General features: G+C 42.2%; 1 protein-coding gene across 2 annotated transcripts; it reads left to right on the top strand.

Annotated features, from left to right (window-relative positions):
• On the top strand, positions 1 to 23,404 carry YBX3 (Y-box binding protein 3). Of its 2 annotated transcripts, XM_081248828.1 has the most exons (10): positions 3 to 507; positions 4,218 to 4,281; positions 5,262 to 5,295; positions 7,690 to 7,779; positions 9,674 to 9,796; positions 13,025 to 13,234; positions 17,690 to 17,787; positions 19,967 to 20,138; positions 20,725 to 20,824; positions 22,801 to 23,404. In XM_081248828.1, exons 1-9 carry the CDS (start codon positions 249 to 251, stop codon positions 20,788 to 20,790), a joined length of 1,116 nt encoding a protein of 371 aa, XP_081104954.1. In that variant the 5' UTR covers positions 3 to 248; the 3' UTR covers positions 20,791 to 20,824; positions 22,801 to 23,404. The 2 variants fall into 2 exon arrangements, with proteins under 2 accessions (XP_081104955.1, XP_081104954.1); XM_081248829.1 differs by lacking the exon at positions 13,025 to 13,234 and having other exon boundaries at positions 1 to 507.
• The last annotated feature ends 1,796 nt before the right edge of the window (positions 23,405 to 25,200 follow it).

Below are 25,200 nucleotides of genomic sequence, written 5' to 3'. Positions count from 1 at the left end.
CCCACCCTCTTCCCTCCCCGGCCCGTGCGCCGCCTAGAAAAACTTGTGCGGGGCCATTTTTGGGGCAGTAAGATCCAACGAGGAGCCCAAGAGCGAGCGCGCAGCCCGAGAGCTCGAGCCGCCTCCGCCGCCAGCGCCTCGAGATCCGCACCGGCCTCCCGGAGAGCGAGCCCCGGCCGCCGCGACCTCCAGCCGCGCTAACCGCCCAACCGCCACCGAGGCGCCCGAGGGAGAGCGGAGGAGGCGGCATGAGCGAGGCGGGCGAGGCCACCACCACCACTACCACCCTCCCGCAGGCTCCGGCGGAGGCGGCCGCCGCGGCCCCCCAGGACCCCGCGCCCAAGAGCCCGGCGGGCGGCGGCGGCGCGCCCCAGGCCCCGGCCCCGGCGCCCGCCGCCCTGGTCGCAGGCAACTCCGGCGGGGACGCGGCCCCCGCGGCCCCGGGCACCGCGGCCCCCGCCTCTTCGGCCTCCGCGGGCAGTGAAGACGCGGAGAAGAAAGTTCTCGGTGAGTCAGGCCCGGGAGGGTGGGGGCTGCCCGGGGCGGGGGCGGGATCGGTGACAGCACGAGGTCCCCGGGGACGTCGGGGCCCCGGCGCCGGTGGCCGCGGGTCCCGCAGGCGCTGCCGAGCGAGCGCGCGGCGCCCTGCTCTGCCGGCCGCCCGAGCGCGTTCCTCCTGGTCCTGGGCCCGGAGATCGGGGTCTTAACTCGGGTCCCCTAGGCGGGCCCTGTCGCATCCCGTGGCGAAGCATCCGTCGGTGCGAAGGAGAAAGGAGCAGCAGTCGGGAGAGGACACGGGATTGGGATGGATGTGGATGTAGGGATGGGACAGGCACCCACGTGGGACGGGGACTTTGGAGTCCTCGCGTAGGATCTGGGTGAGGAGAGCATTTCCTTCGGGGAGAGGAAGGCGCTCAGAGGAGACGGGGGAGGGAAAAGTGGAAAGGCTTCTTGCTGGGAAGGCTCAGGTGTCTGTCCCTGACGCCCTTCCCACGGGGGCGCGGGAATGAGGCCATGCTTCTGGCGGCCACTTGCCGGCGGAGAGGTGTTGCAATCCTCTCCGGGAAACTTGGGTCTGAGTCCTGCGTCCTCCTCCCTCTCTGTGCCCGCTGCTGCCGTGAACCACTGAAGTGTTTACCAATCACTCTCTCTTCCTGGATTGTGGGAAAGCCTTTGGTGCAGCAGCTGAAAAAACTTCGTCGGAAGTGCGGGTATGACGTTAGTTCACAGCAACGTTATCTTGGGACTCGTAACTTAGGAAGGGAGCTCGGAAGATGAGGTGTTCAGGTCGGGTGGGGGGCGCAGAGCATCACAAAGGATGGCTGTGGGCGTTGTTGGTTTTGTCGCGTATTTCAGCCTTCTCTCCTTGAGTAACGCCCTGTGTGAGGCCTTAAAACGGCCTCACAGAGGGTGTGTGCTCTATCACTCCCTCTTTTTTTTTTTAACGGGGAAGGTGAGAGATGGTGTAGGATGCTTCCGAGAAATTTTCAGTATTTTGGATGGGACGTGTTTGATCTCTCTGAGCCTTGCCTGCCCAGTTTTCTAGGAAGAAAATTGGGGGAATAACGTGAAGAGAGTTTAATACGATTCCTTGAGAGGCCTGTTTTCATGTTTTTTTTGTTTTTCCTCCTCCGCACAGGGCAGAATTTTACTCAGTTACTGTCAAACAACGTGCTAAATATAACATGTGCAGGTTGAGAAACAAAATAGCGCTCATTTCCCTGGGCTAAAAGTTGCTTCAGTCCAGTCCGTGTCATATTGTGATATTGTTTGCAACAAGTGTGTCTTGGAACACTTCCATGCAAAATGTCAGAGAGACAACCTTGGCTTATCCAAAGCAGTGTTAGTATATATTCTTAATTTGATTGATTTTCACATAAAGGAAATTTTTCAGTTTTTCGCTTGATCCTTTATACCTTTCTGGATCTAACTAAACTCCTGAATTTTAAACTGAAGCAGATATCTTTAAAGATGAAGGAAACAGATCAATCAGTTTCCTCAGCCACCAACTGCTCTTAAGGCACATCCCTGGTGATGATGAGTCTGGAGGTCCTGGATCTTTCCACTGTCATTCCAACTCTCAAAAGCAAGGACAGCCTTCTGCATGACATTTCAATACTGTCTCTGTCCAGTGTGTTCTGCCATCTCCTTTCCTTAGCCAAGCAAGCACATGGTGCCTAAAATGTGCCAGACGCAGTGCTGACTGAAATGGAATTCTGGTTTGGGATTCTCACATTCTAGTTTTTACAAATGGTTCTAAACTTCAGTGCGTAGCCACAGGCCAGGGAAAGTAGTTGACAGGACTGAAGGAAAACTTCCCTCCTAATGAAGCCTGATGGTCTTCCTCCGTCCCCACTTCCCGTTCTGTGTATATAAAGTGAGTTTATGGTTTTAAAGCAAGAAGAGTGCATGGGTGTGTTTGGCCTTATGAAATCATTAGAAATATTTGTGGAATTAGGAAATTTTTAAAAACTACAGTGGGAGTAAAAATAACCTTCAGCCTGGATTGAAGTTATACTTGAAAATCACTTTCATCTTTCTCGCTTTTAGTGTTGCTTTTCTAATCAAGATAATGCCTTTGACAGTACCTATAGACATTAACTATATGAAAATGAATCAAAAAGAGTTCCTAACTTTATATTTTCCTTATATTTTTCTAGGTCATTAATTTTGGGGCAAATGAAGGGAGACACAAAAAGCGTATCATTTGAAATAATGTGCGATTTAAAAGCACATGATTTATCAAAACCAGTCTTCTGTGTACATTTGGATCCAAAGCATAGAATGTTTTTTTTCCTCTTTGCCCTGCTGCTCTAATTTAAATGGCCTAAAACTGAAGATTTTAATAGTTTAATCTCTTCATTAGAGAGTTCTTCCTTACTTAGCCTAAGAACCGGAGATTCCGCAGCAAATGGTGGGCTGAATGACTTTGAAGGCATAAAGAGTTTTTTGTTTTTCTTTTTTTTTTTTTTTTTACAAAGAGAGCTAAAATACTTCCCCAAGCATGTCAATCTAGCAAAACTGAGAACTAACCCTGCCCACAGCAAAGTAAGTCCTAATTACTGTTTTAGTCTTGAATTTAAAAGCCAAATCTTTATTGTTTATCCTTGGAAATGAAACACTCTATATTGCATAGAAAGGTAGCATGGATTAATGTTAATTGTTACTTTTATTTTCTACTAAGCTTTTTTCTTTTTTAAGGGTACTCTATCGTCACATTTCCTATTTCACTGAGTCTTGATAATTGCTTTATGCCTTTCCTGAATTTAGGCATAGGCATTTCTAGAGGTACTGGATTTCGTATTCACAGTTGATTCAGGGGAGTCATCTAAAATAATAAATGGCTGAAACAAATATGAATCTACGAAGTATAAATTCTATGACCATACTATTTGTTTAGATTCCTTCTCTTGAGTTCTATTAAGATCTGGCATTCTACAGAAATGGTCCTACTCATGAGGGAAAGTAGAGACAATAATCAAGTTAAAGGGGAGGAGGTGATAAGAAAATGCTGAGGGTTTGATTCCCACCAAATGGAGAGAGTAGGGTAAACAATGAAACAGAATCCCAAATTCATCACTGGTTTGAAGAGGCCTGTTACATCATGTCTCAGGGTGGTAAGTACAGAACTGGGCTGAGCCGGCCTCAGTTCTATTATTACTCTTGGCTTCTTTGCTAGGCCCCCGTCTGGCACCCAGACAAGTTTCTTCAGGTCCCTGTAGATGAGCTATTAACAAGGAGCTACTATTTCACTATGTAGTTTGCCGACTGTTTCAAAGTGTGATGAAAGTGATGTGTTAGGTGGTCAGTACTTACCTTGTTCATGTGTCTACAGTTGTTTTCGTTGTGACCCTTCTTTTACACTTAGAAGATTTTTCTGTTGTAAAGCTTTAAAGAGCATGTATTGTTTCGTTTTTCTTTAAGCAGTGTTTCTCAGTTTTAATTATGGCAGAATTGTATAGACTTACGACCACTCCTTATCTTAGGACTTTATTGAAAAGTTTCATGAGGAAGAAAGGTTTAGTCTTTCTGAAAAGTATTTCCCTGTGATAGCTTCACTTGCTCCATTTTCTTCTCCCAGTATACTTTGGAGTTAAGCTTTTAATGGTTTCCTCGGGTATGTTTTAGGCTTTAAATAATGCTATCAAGACCTTAGTGGTATGAGCTTTATCTTTTTGTAGGTCAGATACTAATTTATCTGTTTGATCCTATTTTAGCCACCAAAGTCCTTGGCACTGTCAAATGGTTCAACGTCAGAAATGGATATGGATTTATAAACCGGTATGTGTGTGTACCTCTACATGTTTTAAATACCTCCTCGTGCTGTGGCACCTGCTGTTGGTGTCTTTTCCCATACTTTATGAATGGCTTGTGTAAGTTTTCAGATTTCTGAGCACCATAAATCTCATTTCTAAGCTACTGATCATTAAACATTAATTAAAATACCTTTCTAAAACATTGATAAGTACTTATACAATCTAGTCATTAAAAGAAAATAAAGGTGGCAGTGGGGAGGATAAATGAGAAATGGGAAGGGCCTCAGGATAATTGAGTTGGTATCCACAACTTCACAGATGGAGAAGTGGAGTCTTAGACTGGTTATGCAACTTTCCTAAGGTCGCACAACTAGTGAGTAATTGAGCTGGATCTGCAACCCAGGTCTGGTCCAAGTCCTGTAGAAACCGTAGTGTTTTCTTTAAACCATGGTAGCTTCTAACCATATAGGAATGAGAACACAGCTGTAAGCTATGGGGGTATTCTGATGTTTTTATACGATACCATCATTTTCTCTGTTCCCCCTCCCAGGCCCCCCTTTTTAAAAAATTTCCTCCAGTTTCTTCCTTGTATGTTTTGGTGGGTGGTGGCAGTTTGGGGGGGGGTGTTTTAGGTTTCAGTGTAAGGAGAGCCTAGTTCACAGCTGTGCCCTGTCCTTTTAGCTGTCTTGCTTTGCTTTTGCTGGGAGGAAAATCTAGGGCTCTGGTTACACACCATGTGATTTAGAGCGAGATGAGAGGAAAGGGATGTTTCTGTAGGTTGAATCTGTATGCTTGGGTCCAAGCACTGTTGTCGTATGGAGGGGTGAGGTGGATAGCTTTTGGGTTTAGAAGTTTTTAAGGAGGATTGATTTGAGGCATCTGAATTGAGTTTAGAGGAGAAACAAACATTTATGCTGTGTTTTGAGGTCTTAGGATCTAAACCGTTCTTTTAAGTTTTTCCACATACCTAGTCCCTTTAATTGTGAGCTTTTTGTCTTCCAACAGAAATGATACCAAAGAAGATGTATTCGTACATCAGGTAAGAGTGATGATACATGTGACATTTGCTCTGTGAGGAGAGGGGCGTCTGTAATGTGCTATTATCCCTTTCCCAAAGTGAAGTCCTGCACATTATTGTTCTCCTCGAAACTCTTTCTGGGACTTTATTTTGGCACGAGAGCCCAGTTCTACATTTTAAGATTTGCACATAAGCTCTTCTGTCCTATCATAGTAACTGTTTTCAGACAGTTTTTATTTTTGCAGTCTAATGAAGTAATAATCAGACCACTTTCTAATTTTTAATGCCTTTGAGTCTTTAGCTGAAGCCCTTCTGTTTCCATGTTAGCATCCTATGCTCCCTGACTGTGTTCCTCCTTGTGTTGGGCTGGACCCCACCTTCCTTTCGCCTGGCTGTATATTGGTTCAAGCTTCTCCATCAGAGCAGCTTGAACTTGAAGTAAATAGCACAGTGAAGCAGATGGTTAGGGTGTGTGTATCTAAGACATTAGGAAACGCCCAACTCCCAGGATAGTCGTCTCTCCTTTGAGAACGAGACGCGCTTGGCTCACGCCCAGGTCAGAAACGCCTGCAGCCCCCTAGATTCAAAGGAAATGTAGAAGATGGGTAAAACACGGAAAACATGGGCCTCTCTGTTCAGGAAGCTCAGTCTTCTTTACATTCTTAGCCTAGGATGTTACTCTGTTGTTCTGTATCCTGGACTTGCTTAGCAAAATAGGTTAAAAGAAGCATTATGTGCGCTTACTGTTCTTTTTGTATATTTAGTGTTCAGTGAATTGTCTCGCGTATGTGTGCAGTTCTCAGTGTATAACAACAAAGAAGTACAGAGGCAGGTACCAATACCAGCACGTTCACCTCCAGGGCTTTGTCAAGCATCTGGTTTTCTGTGTTTTTGTTTCCTTCTGTTCAGGATCGTGTGCGTAATGGGGTGGAATTTGGTGACTGGCGAGAGTGATAGCTAAGAAAAAGCTCTCTGGTTGTGGTTTCTATCAGTTATATTTCAGTTGCTCCTGGGTAACTGGAGTAGATTATTTGGTTCAGACACAATGACTTTTAAAATCATAACAGACCGGAGGGGAGTGTTGCTTATAACACCTAGAGGTTAATAGACCTTTTGGGGTAAGAACGCTGCCTTTGGTGACTGCTGGAGTAAAAGGACCTCACAAGTTTCTGTGCCCCCGGCCAGCTTCACTGACCTGATTCCAGCCCCCTGTGAAGTTGGGCAGTGAATCACCTCGGTGTGTTGAGGCTTGCCCAGTTTAACAGGAAAAAGGGAACGAGCTGGCAGGGAGGGGCTGTTTTTGGACGGTCTGAGGGTTCAAGGCCTGCGAGTATATCCTGTCCTGAACTGCCTTTTTCCTCTCTGGGTGAGGTCTCTGCCCTATTGGCTCTTTTTTTTTTTTTTTTTTCCTCCCTCCTACTCAGAGTAAGGGAAGGGCTGGATTACACATGCCTAATCGCTTTATAAAATAAGGTTGACCTAGTTCCATAGAAACTCAGAGCCCCTTTAACTATTTAGAGATACCAGCTAAAGAAATGGGGAATTCGTTGCAGGAATTATTCTCTTCCCGCCACTGACTGAAGGAGAGAGGCCTAGTCATAAGCAGATATTTAGGTGCAAATGTTCAATGCAGGATAACATCTTCATTAACTTTTAATGTATTAGCAGGGAGTGTGTAGGGATAAGTTGACACACTAATGGTGTGATGAGAAAAATTTGAATAAATATCATAGAGTTACAATACAAGGGGTATAAATGTCCCCCATCTCCCCTCCTCTTCCCCCGCCTTCTTCCCCCGGGCTGTATTTTTATAACCTCAGATAAATCCCTTATCAGCCTCCAGTTGGTTTCCTCATCCGTAAAATGGGAGGGGAGAAGGTGATCAGCAATGTTTTGTTCTTGAGGTAATTTCGTATATTCTGTCAGAAATATTTATCCCCTTGGCATTTTTAAACTTTCTTCGAGGTTAGCAGTTTCTCTTGTGTACAGAAATCTGTGTCCCCGTATTTTTATGTTTATGTGTGTATATATGATTTCATGAAGGCATCCCCCCCAGCCCCCTGCACTGATGGGGATGTAGTCTGAATCTAAGACACTTAACAGAGTGAGGGAACTCATCTATCCAGTATCACGACTAGGTCATCAGGCTGCAACTGCACATTCTGTTTAACCCACCTACCAAGATGAACTTTGAAGGCTAACATGAATCAAGACAGTAATGTGGGACATAGTTTTATAGTGTTTTTTGTTTTGGTTTTGTTGTTGTTTTGGAGATCTAGGTTAGTTGGGAGAGTAATTTTTAAAAGTAATGTTAGATCAACAATTTCTTCAGTATAGCCAGTAAACTTGAGAGCAATGAAATCTGTGGCCAGTTTTGGCACATACTTCATTTAAAATTTTCTGTTCTCTTGACAGACTGCCATCAAGAAGAATAACCCACGGAAATATCTGCGCAGTGTAGGAGATGGAGAAACTGTGGAGTTTGATGTGGTTGAAGGAGAGAAGGTGAGAGGAATTGCGGCTGGGTATCCAGGGTGCTGGCACAACTCTCTTGCATAGTAAATGGTCTCTCAGCCCTTTATGAGTTTGTCATTATGTACATTGTTTGATGTAGTACAAAAGAACATTTTAATTTCTATTTTAATAAACGATTAACCCTATTTAATCATGGAAGGAAAAGCTAATTTCTCAAGGTATAAAATGACATATTTTATTTTGGTACCAAATGTATATTCAAGTGTAGTTTAAAATTAAACTGTTTTATAGTATTAAAAATAGATAAAAGCTGCTTTGGGGCAAAAGATACCTCTTTTTAAGGTTTTTAAAATAACATTTATTTCTTAAAAGTTAACATGTGCATAATAGGAAACCAAAAAACACAAGAAGCAAAAAACAAGGATATCTTTTTCTAAGAGTAAAGTTTTTAGGCTGTGATTTGTAAGCACTTCTGCACAAATAATACACAGTAAAGAATGTTTTAATCTCAATAAAAGAAGATTCAAATCAAATATAATCATTGTGTTTTCTCTTTGGCTTGGATTTTGAAAAGCCAGAGGCATCCTGAGACACTGTATAACAACCCTCTTCAGATGAAGAACAGCCCAAGAAGCTAATGGATCATCTTGACGTGCATCTACAGATTTTTTTTTTAATGCTGTTATATACTTAATTCCAATATTCGTAATGTCCTTTATGCTTTGTTTTTAATCCACAGCATATGCTAGGTATCAGTAAAACAATATAGGATAAGAATAAAAACATTTTAAAGCCATATATGGTTCTGCTGCCATGGAGGCTGATCGTGGCAGCTGAATGACAAGCTGAGTGAGTGACTAGTTCACTCCCAAATGAGGGCTCTTTTCACATACACACCATTCATTCCATAGTCCATATTCTTCGCAGCCCTCAAACTGTCTTCTGTTTTGAAAGAAAAACAACTTTATTCCACCTAATGTAGAAATTTAAATGATTTCTTCACCAATGTGATCCCCAGGGTATCTTGCAAACCTCTCGGAGTTTCAAATTACCTACCTGCAAATGCTGGCCTGTCATGACCTCTAATGTCTCACCCAACTCTTAAAATTTTGTTTTGCCAGGTTAATTTTACCTCTGTATATTTTCAGAATTTGAAGTTATACAAATTGATGTAGAGTGGGAAATGTGCTCTTTTGCATCTCCTTTGTCCGAACTTTTTATACTTTAGAAGCATTACTTTATCCATTTGTCCATATGAGAACCCGAACGCTAAGTCTGTTTCAAGGATAAGAAGAAGGTGTAGAGAGGGACTACATTTGTGGACACTGTGTATGTATGCGGACGCTAAGCCAAGGACCCTTCCTTCCTGCTGCCGCCAAGCTGGGAGAAGTTGCCCTCTCAGTAGCTCAGTGCTGGACAGAGCCATGTGAGCCCACAAGTGCATTCTCTTAGTACCTCGCAGAGTAACATAGGTTTCAACATTTTCTAGGAAGAGAACATTATCTCAGTTATTTTCCGGTGAGGAATATTCCTCCTGGTCTAGCATTCCTTTGTTACAGTTGCATCATATTTACCACTTTGTGTTCCTTAAACAGATATATACTGCTCTTGAATCAAACAAGAAGGCAAAGGTTGTGGAGGCAGACAAGCTGTATACATTTATTATTATTATTTCTTTAACTTTTTATTTTATATTAGAGTATAGTTGATTAGCAGTGTTGTGTTAGTTTCATGTGTCAAGCTGTATACATGTAAATCAGGACGTCAAGCACCTTGCTCACCTTATTAAAACATGGGTGTGTTTTGTAGGTCACCGAAGGAATCTCTAGTATGTTCTGCCAGCGTTCAACCCTCTGGCTATCTAAGGCCGTGCTTTTGGCTTCTTTTTAACTCCGAGCCCGTCTTTGCTTCTTCCCTTTCTCAGGGTGCAGAAGCAGCCAACGTGACTGGCCCGGACGGCGTTCCTGTGGAAGGGAGCCGATATGCTGCAGATCGGCGCCGCTACAGACGCGGCTACTACGGCAGACGCCGTGGACCGCCCCGTAACGTACGTTGTCTCTCTGTCTAATCAGTGATCGAAGAAATGCACGCATCTAAACTCAAGTGTGTATACTTCGAGCACATAAATGCTGTATCTTCTCCTGGGGACACACTGTTTTTTTTTTTTGGCGCGGGGGGAGATGGGAAATTTTTCATGTCCAGAATTTATCTGTAGCTACTGGTCTTATGGGAAACTTGCCATTCAGCAGTTGTATCAATTTGTATGTATTTGGCTGCAAGGAACAGTCATTTAATTATCTTGTAACAAGAAGGCTTAATGAAGGTCGCTGTGCCAAGGTTGTCAAAAAGGTTTTCTCTTGCTTTGGCTCTTTTACCCAGCCAGAACCACGTCATGCGGCATTCACTGGGAAAGGGGACCGGGATTCCTGTGACTGGCTTGAATCTGTTGTTCCTCCCTTGTTAACGTCTAAGAAAGTCAGCCTTTGGCTGGCAAGGGAGGAATGGGGAACGGCTCAGGAGTAAGTGATGAACAGTGCTGGCCACAGAAATATCAAGTAATTTGCCTCTGTTACGTAGCTATTTTATTTAGCATAGCATTTCCCATCATTTCAAAGTAAAGAAGCAATAAGTAATTCTCTGGATTTTTAGTTCTTTAGACTGGTACCAATCCAGGTGGAAGGGCTTACAACCAAGTCCAGCTGGAGTTTTCTTAGGAGGTTCAGTTTAAAGTATTCTCAAGGCACCCAAAAAGACTCCCGTCCAGTTTGTGGTCATGAGGATCCTATTAGATGTGAGTCATTTTTTGATGTTTCTAGAGTTAGTACCTGGGATTGGTACTATGGAATAAAATCCGAACACTAAGTCTGTTTCAAGGATAAGAAGAAGGTTTAGCATCACAAGATGCTTTGTGAGCACAGGATTGTGGCTATGTATAACATCCAAGGAAAACTTTTGAAAAATCTCACCAGAAGAAAGTATTTGCAGATTGAGAATGATTTATCTCTACATTTTGATAGATTAATATCTTTCTGCTTACCTAAATGCTTCCTCTCTTCATTCTGTCATCTTCACACGCAGCCCAAACTGATTTTTATCAGATTCCTTATGACATCTTGTTTTTCTGTTTCTATATTCCTCTTACCCATGTTTTGCTTATCCTATGTGATTTTTAAAAATAAGCTGTGTAGGGGGTGGTAGAAATGAGCTACCATAGCATTTACTCTTTGAAGTTCACCAGATTCACGGAGTTCTAGTTGTAATTATTTTGATTTCTAGGTTAATTCAGAAGTAAAAGTGGGCGAAAACGTTTAGTGAAAACTTTTCCTTTGAAGGCTTTTCTCCTCAGCTGGAAATTCTGAAGTCATGCATGTGAAAGATATTTAGAAATAAAATTATCAAAATTCTGAAAGTAAACCTAAATGAGGGTTTTCTGTTGTGACGTCTTTAAGTCTTAACAGCTTATTGAGTATGTTTGGCAATAGTGGTGCCTTTTTTCTTACTTTGTAAAACTCTTAACGAAAGATCTGGCTATAGGAGACTCAAGAGATACAGAAAACCTAAAGAGAAAACCTTACTATTTTGGTGAACATTTTCTATGCTAATATGTCTTTATATAATTGGGGATTGTACCTGATACAGGCTTTAAAAAGTGTAGAATGGCTTGGTTTTTCTGAAATTACACTAGTTGAGGCTGTAGTTGAAGCTTTTCCTCTTTGGGAATTGAGTTGCCCACGTGAGCTTTGTTCTGGAGGGCTCTAAATCTTAACTGTCCTCAACCCCAATGTCAGTCATTTTATTTTGTTCATTTTAAATTTGTTCATTTTTAAAAATTATAGTTGCTTCCCTTAAGACTACCTTTGGCATAGCAACCTCCCTGTAAAGTAGGATTTGAAATAAGAAATTCTTTGAGGGATGTTTAGCTGTTTGCTTATTATTTTTCTTTCTTTATTTATTATTTTTTTTTTTTTGCGGTACGCGGGCCTCTCACTGCTGTGGCCTCTCCCGTTGCGGAGCCCAGGCTCCGGACGCGCAGGCTCAGCGGCCATGGCTCACAGGCCCAGCCGCTCCGCGGCATGTGGGGTCCTCCCGGACCGGGGCACGAACCCGCGTCCCCTGCATCGGCAGGTGGACTCTCAACCACTGCGCCACCACGGAAGCCCTATTTTTCTTTTTGATATAAAATATTAGTATGTGATATGGTAGTTTAAATACAGGAAAAAATATAAAATGAGTATTTCCCTTTGTTAATAAGGTTTATTATATTCAGAAACTGTATTTATTACTTACTACTGTCTATTAAAGTGCAATTAAAACTTTATTCCTAAACATATAAAGAAAATCATGCCATAAGTCAGTGGTTCTCTTTTGTTTTTTGGACCCATTTATATGCTTAAATATGGGATCCCAGAGTTTTTGTTTACGTGTGTTTATACCTATTAATATTTATTGTATTAGAAAGTAAAGCAGAAATTTAAAAGATTTAGTTTATTTAAAATAAGCTAATTACTTGTAAACATAAATAACATTTTTTTCATGAAAACTATTTTTTAACTGAGAAGAGTGGTGTTGCTTTATGTGATTTTTTTGTAAATCACTGATCTCCGGTTTAATAGAAGACAGCTGGCTTCTCACAGCTCCTGCATTGGGGCTGCCAAGAGGCCACGTGTCACTGTAGTTTCTGGGTGATTCCCCTCCCCCCCCAAACTCATGAGAGAATGAGGGGGGAAAAGATAGACAGCATCTTATCAGCATTATGAGAATAGTTTGATCTCAATAACCCTCTGGGAAGGGTTTCAGAGACCCCCCCCCATCCCTACTTTGAGAACTGCTCCAGAAAGCAAACCACTTAGGACCAACCTGTTGATAACACCACAAAACATATTTTTCTCGCCTTTGCCCCAGTGGATGGCCAATGTTGGGGGAGACACATTTGGTGGAGCTAAATATTCTAAACTTGTGTATGTTTTTTGGGTGGCTGGTCAACTGATATTCACCAATTCTAACTAGATGCGAACTAAATTCGGTAGAGATTGATTGCACTTGCCTTTCTGCTTCTTGGTATTTTATGTGCGCAGATCTCCTTGAATCTAAATGTGGTTTATCCCAGGTAATCACCTGATAATCTGGGTTAATTGCATTTTTGTCCGTCTAATAGAGGGGATTGTTCCTTTGGGGGAGAGGTTGTTTTCTTCCGTGGACATTCACCCTACATGGTACTCTTGGGTTCTCATCTTGCCGAAGCGTCTTCTGAATCTCTGTTTCCTTGCCTCGCTAGTGCGCTGGGGAGGAGGAGGAAGGGAGCGGCAGCGAAGGATTTGGCGCCTCCGCCGCTGACGGGCAGCTCGCTGGGGCCCTGAGTCAGCGGCGCCGCCCCCAGTACCGCCCCCAGTACCGCCCCCAGTACCCGCGGCGCTTCCCGCCTTACCACGTGGGACAGACCTCTGACCGCCGTTCCCGGGCCTTTCCCCAACCCAACGGAACGCAGGTAAACTTGCACCGGGGGCTCCTCTTCAGCAGTCCTCACCCCTCCGTCCTGCCTCCGCCTCCGCCTCCTCCTCCAGCACCAGTGGCCGGAAATCAAACCTTGCTTTTGGCTTCCCGATGCTTCCAAAGCAGACTAGGCGGCCTTCTCAGAGCAGTCATTCTAGTCACACCTCTACAAGCACGACCACCTGGGCCGTGCCTATAACCGGGGACGCTGGATGGACAGGGCACAGTTCTAGTTTATGGAAGAATGAGAGACGTAAAGTAGAGACAGCTGGTACGTGTAAGCGCTGAACTCTGAAGCCAGGCGGGCCTGGATTTGAATCTTGCCTCCGTCTGTGAGCTTTTGAGGTTAACTTGGCCATCCACTGAATGGAGATAATTGCCTCACCGTGGGGTTGTGATGATTAAATCAAAGGTAAAGACCTTAGTGTGATGCCTCAGGATGGAGAATGTCTATATAAAGTCCTTAATTTAGATGAAATAGTGTTGATTATTAAGAAAACCTAACAGAGTGGAGACTGTTGATTCTCGATTGGTTCTCCTTTTTACTGCAGAATATTGATACAGCTATCATGAACTTGGCCTGAAATTAATAATAAGCCTTTTAACAGCTTTGCAGTTCCCAGGAAACTTGGTAATCTCGGGATAGGACATCGTTTTTGTTACTACCAGCTACAACTTCTTCCTCTTAGTATCCTTGGTTTTTGTTTTTTTACTAAGTGTTTTGACTGAACATTATGTTTGGTCTGTTCTTTGCTGCCCTTTTCGCTTCCTATCATGCATGACTGTGTTCTTTCTACATGGCTTCTTGTTTTTTTTCCCCTTCTACTCTTTAACAGCTGTCCCTGACAAATGTGCTAAAAATAACAAGTAGCCTTACATATATGGAGAGATTGGGTACATGAGGCATAGTAGGTTTCTTTAGAGGGCAGCACCCTGGGCCTCTAGGAAATGAGGGCAGGAAGAGTCAGGGAGATTGTAATACACATTTATTTTTAGGGCATTAGTAGTACCTTCCTGAAATAATCCTTCTTAGTATTAGCATATACATGTGTATCATACTTTTTTGAGAATATGGTGATTATTTTCTAGATCGTTTGAAATAAAGTATATTTCACCTTAGGAATGGGAGGTTCAGAGCAAAGGGGTTCTTTGGTGCGATGCAGAAGAGCAAGTTGAAAACTAATTTTGAAAATGCGCATATTCTGGTAACCACATTTAGTTCTCTTAATTTGGGTTGAAATTCTTACCCATTTAATAGCTAACATGAAGTCTTCAACAGTTTTTCCTTAGAACCCTTCTAATACATACCACGTTTAATGTTCAGTGATAGAAGTCGGCTTAAGCCAACCAACAGCACCAAACAAAAATTTGTAGAACTGTCTTCTGTATAGTTTAGGCTACTTCCAGGTTGTCCGTGTAATGGCTTAAAACTATAGAGAGATCTCTGAGATGGTAAAGACTGTTGAGGTCACATGGAAAAGTCTTTGCCAACATTTTCTACTATAGTATATACAAAACTGTGAAATTTATTGGACACAACAGAAAAAAATGAAAATATGCAGGCCAATAGTATTTCCCTTCTGTATGGTGGACATAATATAGCATGATATATCAGTGTCCAGAGGACTTCCATTTTTTTTTAAGATAATAATTCTAGATATTTGAAAAATAAGTCGAATTGGTTACTGAGCTAAATCAGCTGTTGGTAGTCTGTGAGAAAAGAATTATATGACAGAGGAAAAGGAGCAACATTGTTTGGCATCCACCAAGGGACAGATGTTTGAAATCAGTTCTTAGTTTTCCCTACAGCTTTATGGAGTTGGCAGTGGTATCCAGATTTTTGTTGTTGTTACAAATGAAGGGATTTGAGTAGTTTAAAGAATTAGCAACTTTTACCTAAGGTTACATGGGCAGGAAGTGGTAGAGCTTGGTTTAAACTCAGTCTGTCTGTCCAGTCTCTTCCCATTCTATCATTCCAGTAAAGGCTTATCCTTTATACATGTTCGTTGCTGTTTCTGTGTGTGTGTGCGCGTGTGTGTGTGTATCAGAGTTCCTGAGGAAGCAGCAGCTTTGCTTGTTCAGAGAAGTAAGGGAGGCTCATGTGTTTGGGATGGTGTGAGTGAAGAGAGGGGTGAGGTGAGATTAAGGTGCTATCTTAGGGCAGATCAAGCATTCTGGGTAGACCAAGATGAGAACTATTGACCTACCCCAAATGTGATGAAAAGCCAGTTAAGGGATCTAAATAGGGAAGAAACGTATTTGAGGAATCACTGGACAGTTTAAGGAGGCTACACCACGGGGGGCAGCAGCAGAAGTAGGGAGACCAGCTAACATACTTCCCCCGTGGACAGGGGATCAGGGGGGCATGGATTAGAGTGCTAGCAGTGGAGGTGTGAGGAGTGGTCAGGTTTAGGAAATGTTTTCAGCATGGAAGGGGCCACATTTGATGATGGAGTGAACGTGTGCTGTGAGGAGTAAAGGGTACCTTTGTGAAGAAAGGCCAGGTTTGGGTGGAAACACACAAGTCATTTGGAGATCTTCCCTTGGGCAGATCAAATATGCCACACACACAGCGCACACACACAGATATACACACATTTACGCATGTGTAACTTACAGTGTGTGTATGTGCCTGTGTATTTGTGTGTGTGTGTGTGTTCCTTATTTCTGCCTACTAAAATGGCCTGAAGTCAATGACACGTTAATAGCATTGAGCATGCCTGGCCCCCAATTTTTCATTTATAAATACCATTCTCCAATAAAAAGAAGCCCCTCTGGAGAAACGGCTGATTTCAGAGCCAGGCCAGAGAGAGTACAATATGAGCCTGGAACATCTTGCTGTGCCAGAAAGCAAGGAAGTGCTCAAAGAATGCTGGAGACACGTCCAGTAGGCCTTGAGCCAGCTGGAAAGGGTTCCCATTGGCCACTAATGATAGTAACAGATTATAACTCATTGAATAGCATAGAAAACCATGAGTCTTTACAGATATAGACAAATAAATATATTGAATTCGATAAGGAGTGAAATATTTACAGACTTTGAAAGTACTTCTTCACAAAATCCTCATAAGTTACAAAGGGGGATAGAGTAAACTGGCCATGGAGGAGCCATACCGCTTCTCAGAGGGAGCACTGTCAGTAACGGTACGGACTGAAGCCATGTGCCGTCTGACGGTGCAGTGAGAAGAATCCAGTGCCACTTTTGTGGCTTCCCTTCCAAAGGTGCATAAGCTAAATCATGAGAAGACACCAAACAGCCCCAACTGAGGGATATTTTACAAAGTAACTGCTCCTGTAATCTTTAAAAGTGTCAAGGTTGTGAAAACCAAGTAAAGATTGAAGAACTGTTCAGTTAAAGAAACAACTAGATTCAAGGCATGGTTCCAAATGAGTCCCTTTGCTGTAAAGAACATTACTGGGACAACTGGTGAAACTCAAATGGAGTCTGAGGATTAGAGTCTATACTTCCAGCTGTCCTGTAAGTTTGTGATTATTTAAAGAAAAAAGTTGGGGAAGATGGGTGCTATTTCAGCATGTTTATATGCCTGGAAGGAAATGATGGAGAGAAGGGGGTGGGGGATTGAGAGTTCAAGTGTCCTAGCAGGCCAGAAAGAGGGGCTGGCTTTGGCTATGAGCATGGACCACTTAATCAGTCTAATGAGAGAAGAAAAAGCAAATGCAGTAGGTTGGTAGATTTGATGGTGAAAGAATGTGGAGATTCTTCTCTAATCGCTTCTCTTTTCTTAGTGAAATGCGGAGAAGGAAGGGATATTACTTTTGAGGGGAAAAAAAAAAGATTGAGATGTGGCTGTATTATAAAGAATTTCAGAGATTGTTGGTGGGCTTTTTTGTGTGTTAGTTTTTAGCTCTTTCTTCCCCTGGAAGTTCTGCAATATATTATTTCCCCAGCTTAAAATAAATTTCTCAAGGAAGGATATTTTATTTTTTTAATGCTATACTTCAATAAATAATGCAAACAGATGAAAGGAAAAAATTGTGAAAGGAAGAAATCAGAGGTGAAGGTGTGGTGGAACCTTTGAATGTAGAAACCATTACCGTATTGAAGGGATACCCAGTTTGTAGAATGAGTGGGTCTGAGTTGGGAAAGATTCTCTTTGCGCCAGTGTAGTACATCATTCCATTCCTTTTGTAATAGAGGTTTTCTTTCAAGAGATGAATGGAACACTTCAAAATTTTTAATATTGTAAAATAAATTTAGGTGTACTGGGATAAGGCAAAAGACTGTCTAGTAGGAACGAGTCTTTCTTTCTTTCCTGTCATTCACACAGATCTAATCAGTACATAGTTCACTGTTAGAATTGAGAGTTCCCAGCTCCATAATGAAGCCTTTTATTTTCTCCTTTTAAAAAAATTTCTGAAGGCAACTGTGTGCCGTGTCTCATATCCTGTAGCCTGACACTCATCTTTGGCTCTCCTTGCCTCCTCCCAGGCGGGTGAGATTGGAGAGATGAAGGATGGAGTCCCAGAGGGAGCACAACTTCAGGGACCAGTTCATCGAAATCCGACTTACCGCGCAAGGTACCGTAGGTAGGTAACGTTTTCTAAGAGCTAATGACCGATTGCAGAACTTGTGAGCCACAGTAGGAAGGAAGAGCACGTTGCGGGTCTGTTTTGTGGATTTATTCTGTAATGAGAAGATGTGGCTGTTTGGACCGTGTGTCCAAGTTGTGGGAGGGGCTCTGCGATCCATGTTTTCACACGGCTGTGTGGCATTCCCCCTGCTTAATGATTAGGATTTCTAGTTATCCCTGTACCAGAGCAGCATTTGCTGCTGAGAATTTTCCCATGATGTAAAGTCATACTGGATTTTTATTATATTTAACGAGATAAGCGGAAATGAATTGATTGGTCATTCATTCGGTGGTGGTGCTGTGAATGGAGGGAGAGTTGGCTGCCAGCGAGCCCTGAATATTCTGATAACCAGGGCGGTCTAATGCGGGGGTTAAATCAGCCTACAGATCATATCGTCTGTGTTTAAATCCCCACCCTACGATTAGCAGCCCCTGTGTATCTGTATCTCCTCCAGCAAGTTTCAGGACTCCTCTTAGACTTAGTTGCCAGCTTATGCTGTGGACAGTAAGGGATATTCTACCGCTGTCAATAGGGTTAGATGTACTGAGGCGTTTCAGGTAATCAGTATGATGCCTGGTATAGTAAGCCCTCAATAAATTAATCGATTAGTACTACTACCAACATTGTTAAGGTTAGTGAAGGAGGGACTTCCCCAGTGGCGCAGTGGTTAAGAATCCGCCTGCCAATGCAGGGGATACGGGTTCAAGCCCTGGTCTGGGAAGATCCCACATGCTGCGGAGCAACTAAACCTGTGCACCACAACTACTGAGCCCACTCTCTAAAGCCTGCGAGCCACAGCCACTGGAGCCCATGAGCCACAACTACTGAAGCCTGTGTGCCTAGAGCCTGTGCTCTGCAGCAGGAGAAGCCACTGCAATGAGAAGCCTGTGCACACAACGAAGAGTAGCCCCCGCTCTCAGCAACTAGAGAAAACCCCCGTGCAGCAACAAAGACCCAATGCAGCCAAAAATAAATACATAAAATAAATAAATTTATTAAAAAAAAAGATTAGTGCAGGAGTGTTATTTTATTTCTGCTTTATCCCTTGTGAAGACCGGATTAGTGCAGGAGTGTTATTTTATTTCTGCTTTATCCCTTGTGAAGACTGGATTGGGCTAGACTCCCTAAGATTCTTTTTAAGCTTTTTAAGCCTTCCTATTCCTTTACCCTGTCCTTGAGGAGCTTCATTCCTGAATGACGTGCATACCACCCTGAAGCGTGGCAATGTGGGTTTATTGAGAGGCGAGTAAGTATATTATTTGGGGAAGGATTTGTACCACTCTATGTCTTCTTGTCTCCCAAGATTCATTTCAGAGTTAGACATAGTCATTCTAATGATTCATTACAAAGGACTTTGGAAATAAAAGAGGCTTCATGGAAATGTCTTCAGGAAAACAGAAAAAAAGACAGGAGTGTCTGTGAACCCCAGCTCTGCCCATCTCTAGCTGTGTGATCAAAGTTGCATGTGACCTCTTTTGACCTATGAAAGCAGCAATCCTTTATGGTTCAACCAAATACTTACCCTCTTTAAACCTCTTGGTTTTCTTACTGTAAATCTTAAACTCACAGAATTAGCCCTGAAATTAAATTAGATAATCAACTGAAAACACACCAGCACGGGCTTTGGCGCACAGTAAGCGATGTTCGTTGGCTTCCCACGTCGAATCCCCTTGGACTCCACTGCACGCTGTCCATGGAGGCAGATACTGGAGCGCTTTGCTTTTTTAATTTTTCCATCCTCAGCACCTGTCAAAGTGCCTGGTAGGATCATAGTGTATGTTCTGTATACGTTTGTTCACAGTGTTCAGGTGAAGGGGGAAGATGACAGAAAGATAGGGTTTTTTTTTACCACACCTTTTGTTCCACTTGCCTGTGCATAATTCTAGCAGTAAGTCTTGATCCCTTGACTTTTTAATCTTTAAAAATAAAACCTGGGAATTCCCTGGTGGTCCAGTGGTTAGGACTCCGCCCTCTCACTGCTGAGGGCCCGGGTTCAGTCCCTGGTTGGGGAACTAAGATCCCACAAGCTGCGCAGTGCAGCCAAAAATAATAAAAATAAATAAATAAATAAATAAATAAAACCTGATGTTCTTGAGGGCATCTGTTCTCTTTTCTCCTGTGTTCTCTGCTCTAGGGGCCCTCCTCGCCCACGACCTGCCCCAGCGGTTGGAGAGGCTGAAGATAAAGAGAATCAACAAGCGGCCAATGGTCCAAGCCAGTCACCTGCTCGCCGTGGATACCGGCGCCCCTATAACTATCGGCGTCGCCCCCGTCCTGCTAATGCTCCTGCACAGGATGGCACAGAGGTGAGTCCAACCAGCCAGAGGGGATGCTGCCAGGTCTTCCTTAATCGTGTCAAGCTTTAGTATTCCCTTCTAAGAGTGGTTTTATAATCTGAAAACTGAGACTGAAAATAGGTATAATGTGTATCATATATTTTTGTGGAGAACATTTTATATATGTGTGTGTGTGTGTGTGTGTATAAATATATATATGGAGAGAGAGAGAGAGAGAGAGAGAGAGAGAGAGAATGCCCTGCACATATCACAAACCAAATATTTGAATTCAACCAGTTAACATTCTAGCTAAAACGTTTAGAGCTTTCCAAACAAAAGACAGCGTTTAGAGAGAGGAACCTGTTTCTCAGCACATGTTGGAAGCAACTGTATATTTTTAATGGCTTTTGGCTATGGAGAGTGGTGGTGTTTAGTTGCCATTTGCAGGCCATTCTTCTGTGGTTCTCATTTTTTCCTCAGACTGTAAGCGTAGTTAACGATTTTGCACAGTGATTTACCTTCACAGATCCCGGCTTGTGAGACCTTTCAGTCTTGAACCTTCCACTGCCGTATGAATCAATTAATTTCTGGTTTGTGGTTTTGTTGTGTGTTTCAGACCAAGGCAGGTGAAGCACCATCTGAGAACCCTGCTCCAGCCCCCGAGCAGAGCAGTGTCGAGTAACATCCGGCTCCCCAGGCACCTTCACCATCAGCAGGTAGGAGCTCGGGTGGCCGGCACAGGAGCTGATATTCTCTTTAAATAGCACTGATTTCTCAACAGTAGCACAGATCAGTCTCAACTAGTTCTGTAATTCATCTGGGCTAACCTTCTGATCTCCATCAGGATTCTGGAGAAAGAGCAGCTTTGGTGGTAAAATATCTCTGAGGCTGATCTTATTTTGCTAGGCATTGGGGACGCAAATATGCAGACAGAGTAAATGAGAGTCAAATTCATTTTTCTAGATAGACAGTTGTTAACTATTATCACCACCTCAGAAAACTTCAGAAAGTTTGACTTTTGTGACACCTCGTGGCCAATTTGATAATTTTAAAGTGCCTGACAAGGCCTCATTTTAATAACAGGACTGTGATCTGTAGAATAAACAAGAATGTGGTTTTTTTTCTTCCCTTTTCCCTTTGATAACCAACATTATTTATTTTGAGGCAGTATGTGTAGTACGTGAGAGCCAGTGGGTTTATATATCCAGTGCAGGAGCCAGTAGTCATTTGCTTGAATGATCTTGAGCAGTTTATTTATCCTCTGCAGCGGTACTGTCGGCTGCTGGTAAAATGAGGATACTGACTAGATTCCCCACTAGGGTTGCTGCAAAGACTTAGTGAGATAACACATATGAGTGCTTAAGCAGGACGCGGCAAAGAATAACCTCTCCACAAAAGTTAGCTTGTTTTGGGCTTCCCTGGTGGCGCCGTGGTTAAGAATCCGCCTGCCAATGCAGGGGACACGTGTTCGAGCCCTGGTCCTGGAAGATCCCACATGCCGCGGAGCAACTAAGCCCGTGCGCCACAACTACTGAGCCTGCGCTCTAGAGCCCGCGAGCCACAACAACTGAGCCCGTGTGCCTAGAGCCCGCGCACCGCAACGAAGAGTAGCCCCCCCTCGCCGCAACTAGAGAAAGTCCACGTGCAGCAACAAAGACCCAACGCGGCCAAAAGAAAAAAAAAAGTTAGCTTGTTTTTCTTCATTGTTGCTTCCTGCTCTTTTTCTGTCTTCTTGTTAAAGATCCTGGAAATTGTATTTATACAGGTGGAAATGCACTAGAAAGACTGGCTCAGCGAGTCTTACAAGAATTTATAAGCCATAGTTGGTTTCATTCTGGGTTTTTCATCTAATAAGTCCTGAAAGTTTAAGTTTTTAGTATTTCTTGGTTGTTGCTCCTTTCATTACATAAATAAGGACTTTGCTTTTAGTTGAAAGATAGGTTATAAAGGTCATAGCAGCAGTGTTATTTTTCCAGAAATTGTTCAGATTTTGTAAAATTTTGAGATCATTTTAAGTTTCTACTTTTTAAATGCCATCTGCTTTTATATGCAGAGGTTTGGGATTTCAATTATCCTTTCACTAGGTAGACAATTACTATGCTGAGAATATTCTGTTTTATCTCTGGGTAGCATGGACAGTTTATTATAGGAATAAATTCCGTCTTCACACTTGCTTGCATTAACTGACGGAATTATATATTAATCATTTTGCCATAAACTTTTACTTGGTGACATTATTTTTAGGTATTGTTCCTAGGGAAATAATCCAAAATATAGGGGGAAAAAATTTCTACTATTTACAATCTAATGTTGGAGAAGTGGTTAAATACTGTGGCATATCCATATTGGGAGATATTGTACGGCCACTAAAATGATTATGAAGAATTATCAATGCTATAGTATCATTTATTTGAAAAGGCTTCATGATGATAATTTTCTTTTCTAGAATTTTCTAGAATTTTTACTATTACGTACTGACTGTTCTGGTTTATAAAAATGTTTTATTAAAAATTTTCCATTAAATTAATATTTCAGTTTACAAATCTATAAAAGATAGATGGTGTAAGATTTTGTTGAGAGCTTTTGAAAACTGATTTTTTGAACTACATAAAAAACATAATTTTTGCCTTTTTATTCTTTAACTCTTGGTTATCTTGTCACTCTTCGTAAGTTTGATTTGAATTTTTTCCAGGTGACCTAAAGAATTAATGACCATTCAAAAAATAAAGCAAAAAGCAGACCGCAACCTTAACCAACACCAAAGAAACGTCCAAGCAATAAAGTGGAAGACTAATAACCAAGACGTGGACATTAGAATGCTCACTACTATTCTTTACGAAGCAAACAGCTACACAAGGCAAGTGTCAGCCAGTTTTTCCAGCAGCTGAGATCCTGGGAATGCCTGCACAGAACAAGAGAGCAACCTCCCCGGTTTCAGCAGCCACTAGGTTTATATTTTTTCCTGGTTTTTACTGTTTTGATAATATGAATTGAAAGAAGAAATATTAATACCACATGGGGAGACCCCCCCCAACCAAAGAAATCTAAAATATGTAGTAAATGCTTTTTTTTCCTTTTTTGTTCATTTTGGATGCTGGTGCTAAACTTCCAAGTGTCATGAGTTAAAAATAAATTTTATGCCCTTCTTATTTATTTTGAGGATGAGGGGAGGATAACATTTTGCTTTCTTATGTGACTCTTTGAAAATGTGCAGTATGAAATTCCTCAAAAATAAAATTTTTACCCTTGAAAGGAAAAGATGTATAGCTGAAGTATGTTTTCCTATCTCAGCTGGAGTTGTTTTGTCTTTTTTTTTTTTTGGTCTTTTTTCGTCACTTCGTTCGCTGAATAGTAAGCTCAAAGCCAAATGTATGGGTGGAATGGTGCTCTTTAATAAATGTAGGCATATGAGCTGAGAGCATAGGAAATGGGGTTATTTTTGGGATGAACAAGTTCACATCTGAGGTCAGCAGTAGGCATGTTTGGTTTGGTGCTCTTAGCTCTTGACTAATCCTCGTTGAGGTGGGTGATGACATTTTGGTTAACAGCTTCCTTTAGATTAACAAAGGGGTTAGTAGTTCTAATATCCTTGAACTTCTAACCACAGGGGTTTTCAGCACCAACTGCTGTGTCGTGCTTATATATGTGTGTCTTTCAGAAAAGAGGAAGGGGGCCTCTTTGCAACCGCACTACAAATTTCTTCCCCCAGGGAGTAGATGGTGCCCCTAGGTTGAGAGACACTACAGTATATGTCAATTCTGTTGAGTTAGTTCTCAGATCCAGTGCACCTTTCAAATTATTTATTCCCTAAATCAAGTACATACTTGAACCTAGGTTTGCGCAAAGCACTGTTCGAGTGGCACAAACCCACAAAAGACCCGAGTCCCGCTGAGTTTGCGTTTTAATGAGTGAATATAGAGAATCAACAAATATGTAAACAAATGTGAAATTTAATATCAGATGGCAATATATGTTATAAAGAAAAGTAAAACATGGTAAGGGGCAGAGATTGGCATAATTGTGGGAGGTATGTTTATTTTAAAGGGAGGTGTCTTTCCTATAAGGTAAGAGGATACATAAATGGAGTCCTGTGGTGAGAGATGGATAACCATTTGACTGTCTGGAGAGAAGAACATACCAGGCAGAGGGAGAAGATGCAGAGACTAAGCAGGGAGTGTACGTGGCTTGTTTGAGAAATCACAAGCTGGAGAAAGTGGATTGCTCAAGAACCTCGTATTGCTTTGCAAGTTAAAAAAAATCAAAATTGGTAATATGCACAAGGCAAAAATGTTCAAAGGTATAAAAAATTATTTGATGAAATAAGTCTCCCAGCTCAGTCCTGGTTCCCTCGAGGCAACCGGTTAGCATGTTTTAAAAACATATCTCTTTCAGATATGTTTTGTGCGTGAGTCTGTGTGCATGTGTGTGTCTGACCAACTAATGTGAATTCGGGGAGATGGGGTCTTAACTGTCTCTAATGAGACTTATACATCTGTTGTTACAATTCTGTAGGTAACTTTACTGCCCAGCTGTTTGCTCTCTTTTCTAACTTTCCCCGTTTCCCTGCTCATTTTAAAGCAATTTTATTATTATGGAGTATTTCCAACATACTTTTTTAAATGTTTTTTTTAAAAAATGTACCATATACATTTGGGCCCTGAGATTTTTTTCCACCTAATATCTTTCCTCTTGTTCCATCATCAGTGTATGTAGAGTCCTCTTATCCTTTGTACTGGCTCCATAACTTTGCATTGCATAGTTCTCCATACCTTTGTCAGTCTTCTATTATTGGGTATTGAAGGTTTTTCAACATGCAATTATAAACACTTTGTCATTCCAACACCCTTACCTCTAAATACCACCATCCATCAGGGTTACAGCTATTCTATTTCTAGAGGAAAAAATGTAGCAATGAGTGCAAAGAGTTGGGGAAAAAAAGTCTTAACTTTGGTAATGTATATAATTACAACCCTAAAACACACTGGTTGGAGCTACAGGAGAAAATACAAATTGGATGTGATATGAGGCTGGGCCTGAAGTAAGTTCTTTTACAGCACAAAATCAGGGACTTGAATTACTTTACCAAGAGACA

Source organism: Mesoplodon bidens (genome assembly GCF_964165515.1).
Source record: "Mesoplodon bidens genome assembly, chromosome: 11".
In the NCBI taxonomy this organism is placed as follows: domain Eukaryota; kingdom Metazoa; phylum Chordata; class Mammalia; order Artiodactyla; family Ziphiidae; genus Mesoplodon; species Mesoplodon bidens.
This window is presented reverse-complemented; position numbering and strand designations above follow the sequence as displayed.

Coding starts and splice junctions, on each gene's coding strand:
- YBX3 (XM_081248828.1), top strand. CDS start 249: ATGAGCGAGGCGGGCGAGGCCACCACCACCACTACCACCCTCCCGCAG. Junction 508..4,217: donor CGCGGAGAAGAAAGTTCTCG/GTGAGTCAGGCC, acceptor ATCCTATTTTAG/CCACCAAAGTCCTTGGCACT. Junction 5,296..7,689: donor AAGATGTATTCGTACATCAG/GTAAGAGTGATG, acceptor TTCTCTTGACAG/ACTGCCATCAAGAAGAATAA.